Here is a 14,642-nt window from a genome sequence, read left to right on the forward strand (position 1 = left end):
GCCCAAAAATTGGTGTGCCAAGCTTGTAGCATCATACTCAAAAAGACTTGAGGCTGTAATTGGTGCAAACAAAGTATTGAGCAAAGGCTGTGAATACTTATGTACATATGCTTTTTTTGTTTTTTATTTTTAATAAATTTGCAAAGATTTCAAACAAACTTCTTTCACGTTGTCATTATGGGGTAATTTTGAGGAAAATAATGAATTTAATCCATTTTGGAATAAGGCTGTAACATAACAAAATGTGGAAAAATTGAAGCGCTGTGAATACTTTCCGGATGCACTGTGTGTGTGTGTGTGTATATATATATATATTATTTATATATATATATAATATATATATATAATTTATATATATATATATATATATATATATATATATATATATATATATATATATATATATATATATATAAAAAGATGTGTTCCATTACTAAGAAACAGCAATCTCCTAAATTTCTCACAAAAATTATTATTCAGTTGAAACCATGAAAGGATGATTAATCCATTTGCATTTGCAAGTTTATTAGTATATGTTTAATCTTTTCGCTGTTTTAGGATGTTCATAAACTGAGGGACTGTAAGTTAGGTGCATGTATACATAAAAAAAATTGCTTATTCTATAGTGGGACGTCTCATTCTTCTGCAATACTTTTCACATTTTCCAGGCCTTTTCACTTAATTCACAAAATACAATCAAATAATTATACCATTTATAATACAAACTTTTGGCACTTGTTCACATGAAAACATATAAATAAAACAGTATTAGTTTGTACACAAAATGTTTGACATCTTTCACACAGTAGTATGTATGTACAATATTTAACAAGGGTATATGTACAATATTTAACAAATGTGACAAATTATTTTGTACGCCACCCCCTATATTGTGGCCAAAGTAGTCCACAAAAGAGAATAATTTTAGCAATGATAATTTTGCAGGCAGGATTCAAGCACAGCCCTCCCTTTGCTGGATGTAAGAAGATATTTAAAATACATTTAGTTTTTCTTTTTTTTAAACAAATCTGGCCAATTTTTTCTTGTTCCTTAAATGGAATAAACCAGCTTTGAATTAATCTCTTCAGAGCAGAAGTTCTTTCAGGTGTCACTGTGGTGCTCCAAAATGGTGGAAATTAGATTATATCCAAGTTAATACACGAGGATATTTTGGGTATAAACCTTAGCCTGTTTCACAGTCTGAGTGCAAACTTGATTCACTTTAAATTACAGCAGAAACAACTGACTATAATCCTGCAGTGTTCCTCTCAGTATATGACATTTTTGGTATCATTATGCTCTCTATTTTTCCTGTTCTTCTTCGGCACATTTTTTCTAGATTGCACAAAACCCACAAAGTGAAATTCCACATGTACTGTACCCTGATCAACAGGGTTGTTGTATAAACACATGACAAAATATGATCACCATAACACCACAGAGCTTTAAACTTGACTTCCATCCAAATTTGTCCTTCACAAGGTGGCAGCTATTCAAAAGACATTAAGTTGGCTGGTATCTGCAAGAGACAAGATAATATTTGTGATTTATATTTGCATTCAGTTTTGCCATTATTATTATTATTATTATTATTAGTTTTGTTACTTTTTCCTTGCTATAACTATAAAAAATATCAACTTAAATATGGTAGAAGTTTAATTGAAGATGAGCTGATCAAGAAGGGTGAGATTAGTTTAACATCAATTTGTACTCTTACCTGTAAGTTCCATTCTTAGACATAATATTAGATGAATTACAAAATATGGTTAATTATGTGGACTTTTATTCAGTCATTTTGTTTTAACCTATTTTTCAATAATAATGGTTCAGAATTACCTGTGGCGTTATACACCGGCAGGCCTCAGCCAGGTGCTTATGCCAGATGATTGCAGAGAAGCGAGATCCAGTCTGGAACTTGTAAACATTACCTACACACACACACACACACACACACACACACACGTTTGACATCTAAATTTACAGAGCATCACCAACATTTCCTGGGTATCTTATAAGTAGAAAGAAAACACATTCTAAACTTTGTCACAAATATATTAGACCAAAAATCTTTTTTTAATGAGCATAAAAATAAGGCAAAAGCTCCAAATGACAATTGTAGGACATAAACATTAGACACTATCTTTAGGATACTCCAAACACCTAAAAGAAATTGCATAGGCAGAATTACCTTTATCAGGGTCATTGAGCTGAAACATGTTTGGATGCTCAGGGTCATCAGGCAACACCACAATCCAGCCTGTTAATGAGATCTTCTTACAAGGCCTGGATTTGTACTAGAAGACATGAGGACCAAGAAAGTTAAAATTGCACAGCATTGTCAGTGTCTCTCTTTTTGCTGTGCAAAACTTTCTTAATTTTGGACTTTGCTGACTAGTGTAGAGATGTGCGTGCAACCTGGTTGCTAAAAGACCTGAGTAGATTAGCTAACTGATAAGATACTTGGTTATAATCTGACTGAAGAAAATACTTTCAAATGGTGTAACTCTAGAATATACTTATGGATATTATGGACAACCAGGTGCTTGTGCTCTTCCCTTTACCTGGGGAAGAGATGACACCAGGATGCAACATGGGAAGAAGGCAAGCTTGTGGAGGAAGTGTGATGCTCTGGGCAATGTTCTGCAGGGAAACCTTGGGTCCTGGTATTCTTGTCAATGTTACTTTGACACATACCACCAACCTAAGCATAGTTGTACACCAAGTACACCCCTTCATAGTAACAATATTGCCTAATGGCAGTGGCCTCTTTCAGCAGGATAAAGTGCCCTGCCACACTGCAAAAATGTTTTCAGGAATGGTTTGAGGAACATGACAAATAGTCCAAGGTGTTGACTTGGCCTCTAAATTTCCCAGATCTCAATCTGATCGAGCATCTGTGGGATGTGCTAGACAAACAAGTCCAATCTATGAAGGCCCAACCTCGCAACTTACAGGACTTAAAGGATCTGCAGCTAATGTCTTGGTGCCAGTTACCACAGCACACCTCCAGTGATCTTGTGGAGTCCATGTCTCAATGGGTCAGAGCTGTTTTGGTGGCACAAGGGGGACCTATGCAATATTAGGCAGGTAGATATAATGTTATGGCTGATCGGTGCACATACTTGTCTCACTGAAACTCAGAGCATTTAACTAGAGTGACACCAAAGGCATAAAAGTCAACATTGATTTTCTGGGCATGTTTTACAATTACAGGATGTAATTACACTGAAAGTCAAGGTGCTGCCCAACCAGATGCTATAAATTCATTTGTTACCTCAACAAATTAGCAAGTAAAATCTGTCCCATATAGACAAAACTATAGTAAGAAAATGACCTATCTATCTAGTGTTAGACAGAGCATTCAAATATTATAAACTAAATTGGTAGTATTCTTAATTTCATGGAAGGAGAGCTTTCTTAGCTGTAGAAAGGTGCTTAGAGACGCTAGATCACCATACCTCTTCTAAGGTGTTTAAGCCTCTAGAGGCAGATGCTTCAAAATGCTTTAAATGAACAGATTTTGCCTTTGGCGTGAAGGCAAGTTGCAGTTCTGCAGGTGATTACGGCTCTAGCATTACAGCCAAGGACAGCGAGGCTGGGACAGGCAGCAGGGTTCCTTCTCTCTCTCTCTCTTTCTCATACACACACAGACACACAAACACTCTCTCTCATACACATACTCTTAAATATACACCGTCATCCACATATACACATTTTTATATGTATACACCCCTCTTCTCCTCCTCATTTCCTCCTAAAGCTCTGCTGACCTACTCCCAAAAGAAACCCTGAACTCTGCAGACATGATCATAGGTTAGTTTAATGTCACATGATGATAGTGTGCTATTCAGATGTGAATTAATGTTAGTGCTAAAAATAAAGTTTCTGTCCTGATTCAGGAATTGTACAGCTGAGTGGGGCAACTCTCCTACACTGCACCCAGATGGTGCCCCCTAACTAACTAACAAGCTGTCTTGATTGTTTTAAATTATTATTTCAATTATTATTATTTTTCAGTGTTACTTAAATATATATTAAACAGCATTATGTTTTATGCTAGTAAGTGGTGTTAACAATTGGTCTAACCATCAACAAGTCGGTGTGTTATGATGTGGCGTGTTGTGGGCCGGGTGTGGTGGGCCTTTTTGGTCCAGTCTGCCCCTGAATATTAATGCTAAATAATGTATGCTGAAAATATCGATGTTAAAACACTGAAATGAGGGCCCCATTCCTACAGTTTACCTAGGGCCCCCAAATCACTAAATCCGCCCCTGGTATGTATTATGCATACATTCACAAGGGCACTATTACTTGTTTGTTTATTTAGCATGCATTATTATTGTTGAACAGTGTATTAACAACAGCCATTTTTGGCGGCAGGTCTCCAGCCATAGCACATGAAATGCTGCATGCTCCTCATGCACCTGCCACTGAGGTGTCGAAGGGGCAGAAGCCTGGAGAGGATAAAGGGGTGCGGCGGACACAGAGAGTTGAGCGCATTTTGTTTTCATGGAAATGCTGACTCATTTCTCTCTCTCTCCAGAAACAGAAGACCGCGCCAAAAACATCGCTCTCCCCCTACGTCATGCTGTGTCTACAACCTCCGCATTCCCAGGACACCTCCTGACTCTGCGCTGTCACACCGCATCTGCTCACCCATGCTACCACGCACAGAAGACAGCGTTTCTCCAACCCTTCTCCTTACTCACCAAAACCTCATCCCCTCTCACTACTGCACTAAAATAAGAAATACATGTTTGGTTGCATTAATCCTGCTTATTCTGTGTCTCTGTTCTGCTCGTCAAAACTATGAGTAGCTACACTGGTGCTGAATGCTGGCAGAGGAAGCAGACCAGACCCCCACCATGGACCCCATGCTGAAATACCTGCGGAAGTCCAACCTCCAACAACATACAGTGACGCAAGAACTGGTAAAGGGGCTTTGCACTGCCACAGAGGAGTTGCTGGCCCTCCGCCTGCCACAGTCACTGACCCCCACTGGGACATGCTTGCCTGGCCGGCAATTCTGCCCTGTGCTGCAAAGGTGTGTGGGAGCCTCTTGGTCTTCTGCATGTATAGAGATGTCAGGGAGGTCCCTGCTGCCAAGGTCTGGTTGGTGATCGTTAGGGCGAGTGGCCGTTGCTGGTAGGGGTCATGCTGAAATTCCCAGTTCCACTAATCCTGGGAAGGAACTGGCCAATGTTTTAGCAGTCCCTCTGCAGTCCCCAGGACAGCTAGCTCCAGCCGGCAAAGGAGACAACCGCAGAGGAGCTCTTCTGCGGTTTGGGCAACCTATCTTGCCCATGCAGAGGACAATGCCAATGCGGGAGCAGAAGGTGAGCTAAATAATTTGTCTAATCCCGGTTCTTCTGTCTCCTAAAACAGCATTTTGTACGGCTAATGGTCACTGGAACACTCCAGAACGCTCCCACGATGCTCCAGCGCCTAATGGTCAGCGTCCTACACCCCCACTGGCAGTTTGCAGTGGCCTACCTGGGTGATGTTGTAATCCATTCCACTACCTGTTCAGACCACCTCCACCACCTCAGGGAAGCTGTAATCGAATGAGAAGCCGTGGCGATAAAGTGAGCCATCAAGGAATCGATGCACCAGTGAATGGCCAAGGCCAATGACACTAATGCCCGAGTAACTTGTGGGTTCGTCTCATTACAGGACTTCTCATTCCAGGTGCAGCACGAAGAGGGGACCCACCTCGGAAGTGCAGGCAGCCTTTCCTGAAGACAGTTACTGGGCAAAAAAAATCGCCAACAGTAGGCTTGGAGCTTAAACCCTTCTTCATTATCCTTTGTCTGTGTGTTTATATTTTAGATTAGTTTGTGTAGTAGAAAAGTCTAATAAAGTCTCGTTTGATTTTAAAGGCAAGTGTGTTTCTTCTGTTTCATGCTTACATGTTAATGTATTAAACTGCCGATCGTGTTATTGTGCTCTTAATATAGTGTTTTCACTATATTTAGGATCTTGTTGCCGGTGGCCACAGAGTTAGTATCCCATGCAGAATTAATATACTAATTTAAACTTATCGCTGGACATATAGTTGCAAAATTTTCCCTCTAAGCTGGTCTGCCAGTTTCCCTTACACTTTCCATAAACAAAAGATAACAGATGATCCTACTAACCATTAAAAATAATCAATTCCCCCCTTTGCAATGGCTATGAGCCTAAATCCTTTAAACTTGCCGTTATTAAACCCCTGATTAAAAAAAAACTGACCTCGACTGTTGTCAGCTGTTTAACTATAGGCTCATACTTGCATAGGAATAACATTCATTAAATCTTTCATTCAGGATTTAAGCCTCATCACACTGAGATAGTACTGTTTAAAGTGATACATGACCTACTACTGGCCTCTGATCAGGGTTGTGTATCCTTATTTGTGTTGCTTGACCTTAGTGCAGCTTATGACAACACTGATCAAAATATTCTTCTAGATAGACTAGAAAAATGTTGAAGGATGCAGCTCTCTCCTGGATCAGGTCTTATTTGACTGATTGTTATTAGTTTGTAGATGTAAATGGTGACTTCTCTATGCATACTAAATTAAAGGCTCTGTTTCAGGCCCATTGCTCTTTTCTCTATATATGCTTGTTCTGGGTCCAATTATTCTTAAACAGACTCAGCATTTATACACTATTTTCTTTTATTTTCAGGGCTTGGGCAGGTAAGAAAGGGCACGCTCATACATGCTGCCACACGTAGGCAGTAATCTGTTTAAGCACACTAGGTAAGCAGTGAGTGCCAACCCCTGTATTTATGTTTGTGAGGGAAGACCAACGTGGTTAGACATTTTTAGTTTTACTTTTGTTTGTAGATGACCGTGTGTAGAACCTGAGAGTAGGGAAGCATGTTTGTTATATTATGCTTTCCTTTAGCACTGCCATAGTCCAGCTCCTTTTTCATTTCTTTATCATCAAACTCATTGTAAATACTCTGTAAATAGTTGTCTCATGTCTGGCATGTTAATGTTAAATGAAGTCTTTAAAACGTAATACACTGGTGATCAAGAAAGCACAGTACATTTTGTAAACTAAAGAGGTGGCTGTAGACATACATTTTTTCCTTTGTTGGTATTATTCCGACTAGCTGGCCCTTCCGTGCGGTTTCAGTAGTGGTAGTCACAAGTTACTGACTCTGTGTCACCCCTGGACTTATATCGGGGTCGTAACACCATTAAACAATCACACTGATTATAAAATACTATTAATAACGTATAAAACACTGAATCGTCTCGCAGTCCAACAACTGAGCAAACTTCTTGTTTTATGATCCATCACACCTACCTCGATCAAAAGGTGCAGGCTCTTTGTTGGTACCTAGAATAATGATGACTACAGCAGGGGGCAGAGCTTTTCCTTACAAAGCCCCATGGAACAGTTATGGAACAGCCTTACAATTAGTGTTTGGGACTCAGACACAGTATCAGTCTTTAAGTTTAGGCTGAAAAAGCCTTTTGTTAATAGTTTTCTCTTAGGTAAAGGCACAGATTTGGAGGTTTCATGGGCCTAGAGTGTTTTGGTAAACTGGAATATTTGAATGCTGTCTCACTTGGATACCCTAATGACTGCATTTGCTAAAAACACTTTATGACCAAGTCTCATTTATAATACAGTGGATTACTTCAGTTGAATACTATACTTTAGCTTTATGTACTACATAAAGCTAAAACTCTAATGACATAAAAAATTACGCTGATGCTTGTACTGAAGATCCTTACAACAAACTTAGCACTGCTTGACTCTATAGTATACAGTGGTGGAAGACTAATAGCTCCAAGGTTTCTTCATCATTTTGTCACAGGGAGTTTGCCTTGCCAATATCACCTCTGGCTTGCTCACTAGGGATCTAAATCAAAATCCATATCCATATTTCTCTAAAGCTGCCTTGCGACAGCGTCCCTTGTTAGAACCGCTATATAAATAAAACTGAAATAAATTCAGAAGTTCCTTGATATACAGTGCCCTCCACTAATATTGGCACGCTTGGTAAAGACAAGCAAAGAAGGCTGTGAAAATGTGCATTTATTGTTTAAGCTTTTGTTAAAAAAATTCACAAAAATCTCATGGATATCAAACAATTGCAAACACAACACAGGTTTATTAAAAAAAAAATCTTTGTTAAATATACAGTATCTCACAAAAGTGAGTACACCCCTCACATTTCTGTAAATATTTGATTATACCTTTTCATGTGACAACACTGAAAAAATGACACTTTGCTACAATGTAAAGTAGTGAGTGTACAGCTTGTGTAACAGTGTAAATTTGCTGTCCACTCAAAATAACTCAACACACAGCCATTAATGTCTAAACTGCTGACAACAAAAGTGAGTACACCCCTAAGTGAAAATGTCCAAATTGGGCCCAATTAGCCATTTTCTGGCCCCGGTGTCATGTGACTTGTTAGTGTTACAAGGTCTCAGGTGTGAATGGGGAGCAGGTGTGTTAAATTTGGTGTCATCGCTCTCACACTCCCTCATACTGGTCACTGAAAGTTCAACGTGGCACCTCATGGCAAAGAACTCTCTGAGGATCTGAAAAAAAGAATTATTGCTCTACATAAAGATGGCCTAGGCTATAAGAAGATTGCCAAGACCCTGACACTGAGCTGCAGCACGGTGGCCAAGACCATACAGTGGTTTAACAGGAGAGGTTCCACTCAGAACAGACCTCGCCATGGTCGACCAAAGAAGTTGAGTGCACATGCTCAGCCTCATATCCAGAAGTTGTCTTTGGGAAATAGACGTATGAGTGCTACCAGCATTGCTGCAGAGGTTGAAGGGGTGGGGGGTCAGCCTGTCAGTGCTCAGACGATATGCCACACACTGCATCAAATTTGTCTGCATGGCTGTCGTCCCAGAAGGAAGCCTCTTCTAAAGATGATGCACAAGAAAGCCCGCAAACAGTTTGCTGAAGACAAGCAGACTAAGGACATGGATTACTGGAACCATGTCCTGTGGTCTGATGAGACCAAGATAAACTTATTTGGTTCAGATGGTGTCAAGCGTGTGTGGCGGCAACCAGGTGAGGAGTACAAAGACAAGTGTGTCTTGCCTACAGTCAAGCATGGTGGTGGGAGTGTCATGGTCTGGGGCTGCATGAGTGCTGCCGGCACTGGGGAGCTACAGTTCATTGAGGGAACCATGAATGCCAACATGCACTGTGACATACTGAAGCAGAGCATGATCCCCTCCCTTCAGAGACTGGGCTGCAGGGCAGTATTCCAGCATGATAACGACCCCAAACACACCTTCAGATGAGGGTGAAGGTGATGGACTGGCCAAGCATGTCTCTAGACCTAAACCCTATTGAGCATCTGTGGGGCATCCTCAAATGGAAGGTGGAGTCGACATCTGTGATGTCGTCATGGAGGAGTGGAAGAGGACTCCAGTGGCAACCTGTGAAGCTCTGGTGAACTCCATGCCCAAGAGGGTTAAGGCAGTGCTGGAAATTAATGGTGGCCACAAAAAATATTGACACTTTCAGCCCAATTTGGACATTTTCACTTAGGGGTGTACTCACTTTTGTTGCCAGCGGTTTAGACATTAACCCTCTTACCCCTAAGTTCCCACAGTCTTATGTCCCATAACTCTATATTCCCCAGAGAAACAGCATGCCAACCCTGAGTTCCTGGGCCAAAATCAACATTTTAATTTTAACATTTTTAGGCCTTGAAACAACTTATAATAATGTATTTGTGTAATCTTACTTTGAAATTGAAGCAGTTCAGTGTTTTTACTCCACTTAGAGCACAATTCTTAACTAGAGAAATGACGAAAAATGCTCGCTAAAATCCTTGTACTCATTTAGAAGTACCATACGAGCATCAGCGTGGTCAATGCCTTTGAATAAATTCAAGTAAATAATAAAGAAATAAATAAATGCATTTTAGCGCCAAAAGTCAAGTTTCTGGTGATAATCAGACCAGCAGGTAGTGTTTTCACGAATGCACAGAAATGGTCACGTTATGACTCCAGACCCCTGCAGTGTCATTCGCACTGGTTGATGCTGAAGATGAAGACGGATCAGGGTCTGAATCAGGAGAGTTTGCGTCTCTATCAGTTTCGGTTTCAACATCGCCTGAACTTTCACTGCTGTCACTATCTAGAATCCTCGCTCTCGCCTGTGTAACTGTGTATGTTTTTTTTTTTTTTTCACTGTTTTAGATGTACCTGTGTTCACTGTAGGTGTAACTTTAGCTGGAACACAATTAGCTTTTCGCTTTGGCATTTTTAGTTCACTTCTACTATTACACCAATATTCACGCTTGGATCAGCTTCATCGTAATGTCGGCGTAATAACGTAATCACGTCGTGACGTCATCAACCTTCCAGGTCAAAAAATAATAATTAAATAAGTAAGGAATCATAGCAGAGTAATGCCGGTACACCGGCCTTACGGGGATAACGTTTACACTGTAAAGCCGCTATATCGTCCTTACGGGGATTTGGCATAGACGACCAAGCCGGTATGTGGTCCTTACGGGAATAGATCAAAGACGGGCAAGCCGGTTTTTCGGCCATACGGGGTAAGAGGGTTAATGGCTGTGTGTTGAGTTATTTTGAGGGGACAGCAAATTTACACTGTTACACAAGGTGTACACTCACTACTTTACATTGTAGCAAAGTGTCATTTCTTCAGTGTTGTCACATGAAAAGATATAATCAAATATTTACAAAAATGTGAGGGGTGTACTCACTTTTGTGAGATACTGTAGGTGTGCAACAATTCTTGGCACCCATATGAATTCATATGAAAAAATATATATTTGAAGTATATTCCCATTGATATTTTACATTTTTTCTTAGTACACTTGGGTGACTAGGAACAGGAAATTGTTCAATCATAACTTCCTGTTTCCCATGGGTACAAATATGAGGTAACACATAGGCCAAATTCCCTTTCCCAAATAGTCATTCATAACAATGGGTAAGACCCAGGAATATAGCTGTAATGTGCAGCAAAATGTTGTTGAACTTGGGAAGTAGCTATAAGAATATAGAAAAAGCATTGAAAATGCCCATTTCTACCATCAGGTCAATAAGTAAGAAGTTCTAGTCAACCGATAATGTTATGAATCAACCTGGAAGAGGATGTGTGTCTATATTGTCTTAACACAGTGTGAAAAGGATGGTTTGAGTGGCCAAAAAATCTCCAAGGATCACAGCTGGAGAACTGCAGAAGTTAGTTGTGTCCTGGGGTCAGAAAGTCTCCAAAACTACAATCTGAAGGCACCTACATCACCACAAGCTGTTTGGAAGGATTTCAAGAAAACAACTTCCACTCTCATCCAAAAACAAATTTAAGCATCTTCAGTTTGCCAGACACTACTGGAACTTCAAGTGGCACTGGGTTCTATAGTCAGATGAAACCAAAATAGAACTGTTTGGCAATAAACACCATAGGTGGTTTTGGCGCAAACAGAGAGGTAGCTATATGGAAAAGTACCTCATTCCCACAGTTAAATATGGTGGTTGTTCTTAATGTTTTGGGGCTGTTTTTCATCCAGAGGACCTGGACATTTTGTTAGGATACATGGCATCATGGACTCTATCAAACATCAACAGACCTTAAATGAAAACCTGACTGTGTCTGTCAGAAAGCTTAAAATGGGCCATGGTTGAATCTTCCAGCGGGACAATGATTCAGAACATACATCAAAGTCAACACAGAAATTGTTTACTGACCACTAAATATTGGCTAAAAGGGTGCCAATAATTGTTGCACACCTATATTTAACAAAGATTTTTTTTTATATAAACCTGTGTTTTGTTTGCAATTGTCTGATATCCATGAGAGCAGAGTATGTTTATGAATTTTTTTTTAACAAAAGAATAAAAGGTTAAACAATGACAGTTTTTCACAAATTTCTTTGCTTTTATTTACAAAGGGTGTCAATATTAGTGAAGGGCACTGTAGATTTTAGGTGAGCTACAACCCCTGGCAAAAATTATGGAATCATCACACACAGAGGGTGCTCACCCAGCTTTTTTAATTTGTAGCAAATAAACATCACAGATATGACAAAACAATTTCTGTTTAATAGCTCAACATTCTGGCTTCATGAAGCATACCTCAAACAAAATTAAAACAAAATGCAAATTAAATTGTTTTAATTAATTGCATATTTTGTTCCAGATCTAGTAGAGGAAAAAATTACGGAACCTTCAAAAATAAATCACAATTATTAGTTTGTTCCTCCTCCTCAGGCATTTATGACAGCCTGAATTCTTTGAGGCATGGACTTCACTAATGAAAATCAATATTCTCCATCAAGCTGGTTCCAACTTTCTCAAATAGAGGTTGACAAATCAGCTTTGCATGATGGAGCCTGGTCATGGACCAATTAAAAAAAATTTCCACTATAAATTTTCAATCGGATTGAGATCCGTTCTGTTTGCTGTCCATGTCACTGAGCTGATCTGCCTTTCCTAAAGAAACGCTTTTTTTTTTTGCTCTGTGGCAAGATGCATTATCATCCTGAAAAATGACTTCATCACCAAACCTATTTTCTCTTGATGGAATGTGTCCAAAAGTGTCCAAAATTTCAAAGTACACCTGTGCATCGACTAATGAGGTCTGCCCTGGTCCTTTACCTGACATGTCACCCATATCAAAAAGACGGGAAATTTTATTGTTTTCTTCAGGCAGTCATCTTTATATGTTTCATTAGAATGGCACCAGACAAAAATTCCAGCATCATCGCCTTAGCCAATGCAGAGTCATGATTCATCACTGAATATCGCTTTTATCCAATCATCCACACTCCATGACTGCTTCTCTTTAGCCCACTATAACCTTGTTTTCTTCTGTTTAGGTGTTAGTGCTGGTTTACGTTTGACTTTTTTTTATATGTAAATCCCATTTCATTCAGCAGATTTCTTAGAGTTCTGTCACAAACATTGACTCCTATTTCTGCCCATTTGTTTTAGATTTTGTTTTATTGTGCATTTTCTATTTTAAAGGCATATTGCTTTGAGTTTTCTATCCGATGTTTGCCATCTTCCTTGGTCTACCTGTATGTTTTCTTTTTATAACCTTCCCATTTTGTTTACAACATCTTTTGCCACACTCTGTGTTGGATTTCCTCCTTGAAGGAGTTTTATAATCCTTTCCATTGTTTCAATTGACAACTCTCTTGTTGGGGCCATGTTATCTTTCAAAAAGTCCAAGGTTAAGGTCTGTAAGCACTCTTTTAAGGTCTGTAAGCACTCTCTTGTAACTGCAGGCTAGTTAGCATTTTTAGACTTGTGCTAGTATTTGTTTTAGAAATTAAAATTACAAGGTAATTCCTCAACACTGAGTGATTCCATAATTTTTTCCTCTACTTGATCTGGAAAAAAATATGCCATTAATTACAATAATTTAATTTATCTAGTTTGACTTACGTTTCACAAAGCCAGAATGTTCAGCTATTAAACAAAAATTGTTTTGTGTCATATCTGTGATTTGTTTATTTGCTATGAAGTAAAAAATCCAGGTGAGGATCATCTAAGTGTGGTGATTCCATAATTATTGCCAGGGGTTGTATGCAAGTTTGTTAAAGCAATATAAATTAGGCATGTTAACTAACTAGCAAGGTAAGCCTGTTAAATTTATAGTTAACATGGCAACTTCAGTGAAAGGAAAGTTAGCTACCTAGCAGAGATAAAATGGGCACTACAGAACTCCTCAGACCAATTATCCCTCCTAATTGCCTGTAACTACAACCTTCTTCTCTTGGTGTCTAGAATGGTGTCTGATTCAATAGGATGTGGTAAAAATGAACATGTTTATGAACACTTTTCTAATTCTGACACCCAACAGCACAGTGTGGCATTTTAAAAAACAAACCCTGGCTTGCTCTTAAAACTCACTTTGTTTTTGCAACCAGGAGGCACAGCTGATGTCAGTGTGACATGTGTCACTTAGGGGTCAATATTTATAACTATAGCTGTGCTTTAACAATAACACGGAAATAGCACTAATATTTTTCCATTTAAAGAAAAAAACCACCCTGAATGATTTGCGTATTAATCTTTTGTTATCTTCAGTGGCATCTATTATTCATTTTGTAATGAAGTTCTGAGATGACTTTTTTTTTTATTAAACATCTTTCATTGACACATTGGTCTATTTTATTTACTGTGGCTAATGGTTTCCCACATTGCCGTTCAACTACCTGCTTTTACTGGCACCAGCAGGATTTAGCCCTCGCTTCATCTCTACCTATATGTATGATGATAATACAATGTTGACTGTCAAATGGTGAGTGAGAGAAGAAGCTGTTGCTCATTTTTTGTTTTGTTATCACTTACAGATCACTGAAATGTTTTCTCCTACTAAATGCCCTGTGACTGCACTAGTAATGTCCCACTGTAACTGCAAAATGGCAATCTTTTCATAGGAATAAGGAAAATAAAGCATCAACCAACAAATTTCAGAATCACTTAGCACTTCGCACATATTTCAATATAAACATATTTAATTTGTTTCAGGGTGGTTTCAGGGTTTTTTTCATTAAAAACAGACATGATATAGTATTGACCACTTACATGTCTCCTTTCATTTGCTCTTAAAGCTTTAGAGCCAAAGTATATTAGAGTTGAGCCAGAAAGAACAATCCAGTATCGCTTCCATGATGACAAC

The 14,642-nt window shown here is 39.0% G+C and overlaps 1 protein-coding gene across 2 annotated transcripts in view; it reads right to left on the reverse strand.

The window, feature by feature from the left end:
- Positions 1-457: 457 nt before the first annotated feature.
- ralgps1 (Ral GEF with PH domain and SH3 binding motif 1) overlaps positions 458-14,642 on the reverse strand; it is a 169,148-nt gene continuing 154,963 nt past the window's right edge. For both annotated transcript variants that reach the window (XM_053624771.1, XM_053624770.1), the window contains exons 17-20: positions 14,549-14,641; positions 2,189-2,294; positions 1,837-1,928; positions 458-1,519 (exon numbers count right to left, since the gene is read on the reverse strand). In XM_053624771.1, coding sequence (XP_053480746.1) covers positions 1,490-1,519; positions 1,837-1,928; positions 2,189-2,294; positions 14,549-14,641 — 321 coding nt within the window. In that variant the 3' untranslated portion in view covers positions 458-1,489. The remainder of the gene's footprint in view (positions 1,520-1,836; positions 1,929-2,188; positions 2,295-14,548; position 14,642) is intronic.

This window comes from Ictalurus furcatus, chromosome 5, assembly GCF_023375685.1.
Source record: "Ictalurus furcatus strain D&B chromosome 5, Billie_1.0, whole genome shotgun sequence".
NCBI lineage: Eukaryota > Metazoa > Chordata > Actinopteri > Siluriformes > Ictaluridae > Ictalurus > Ictalurus furcatus.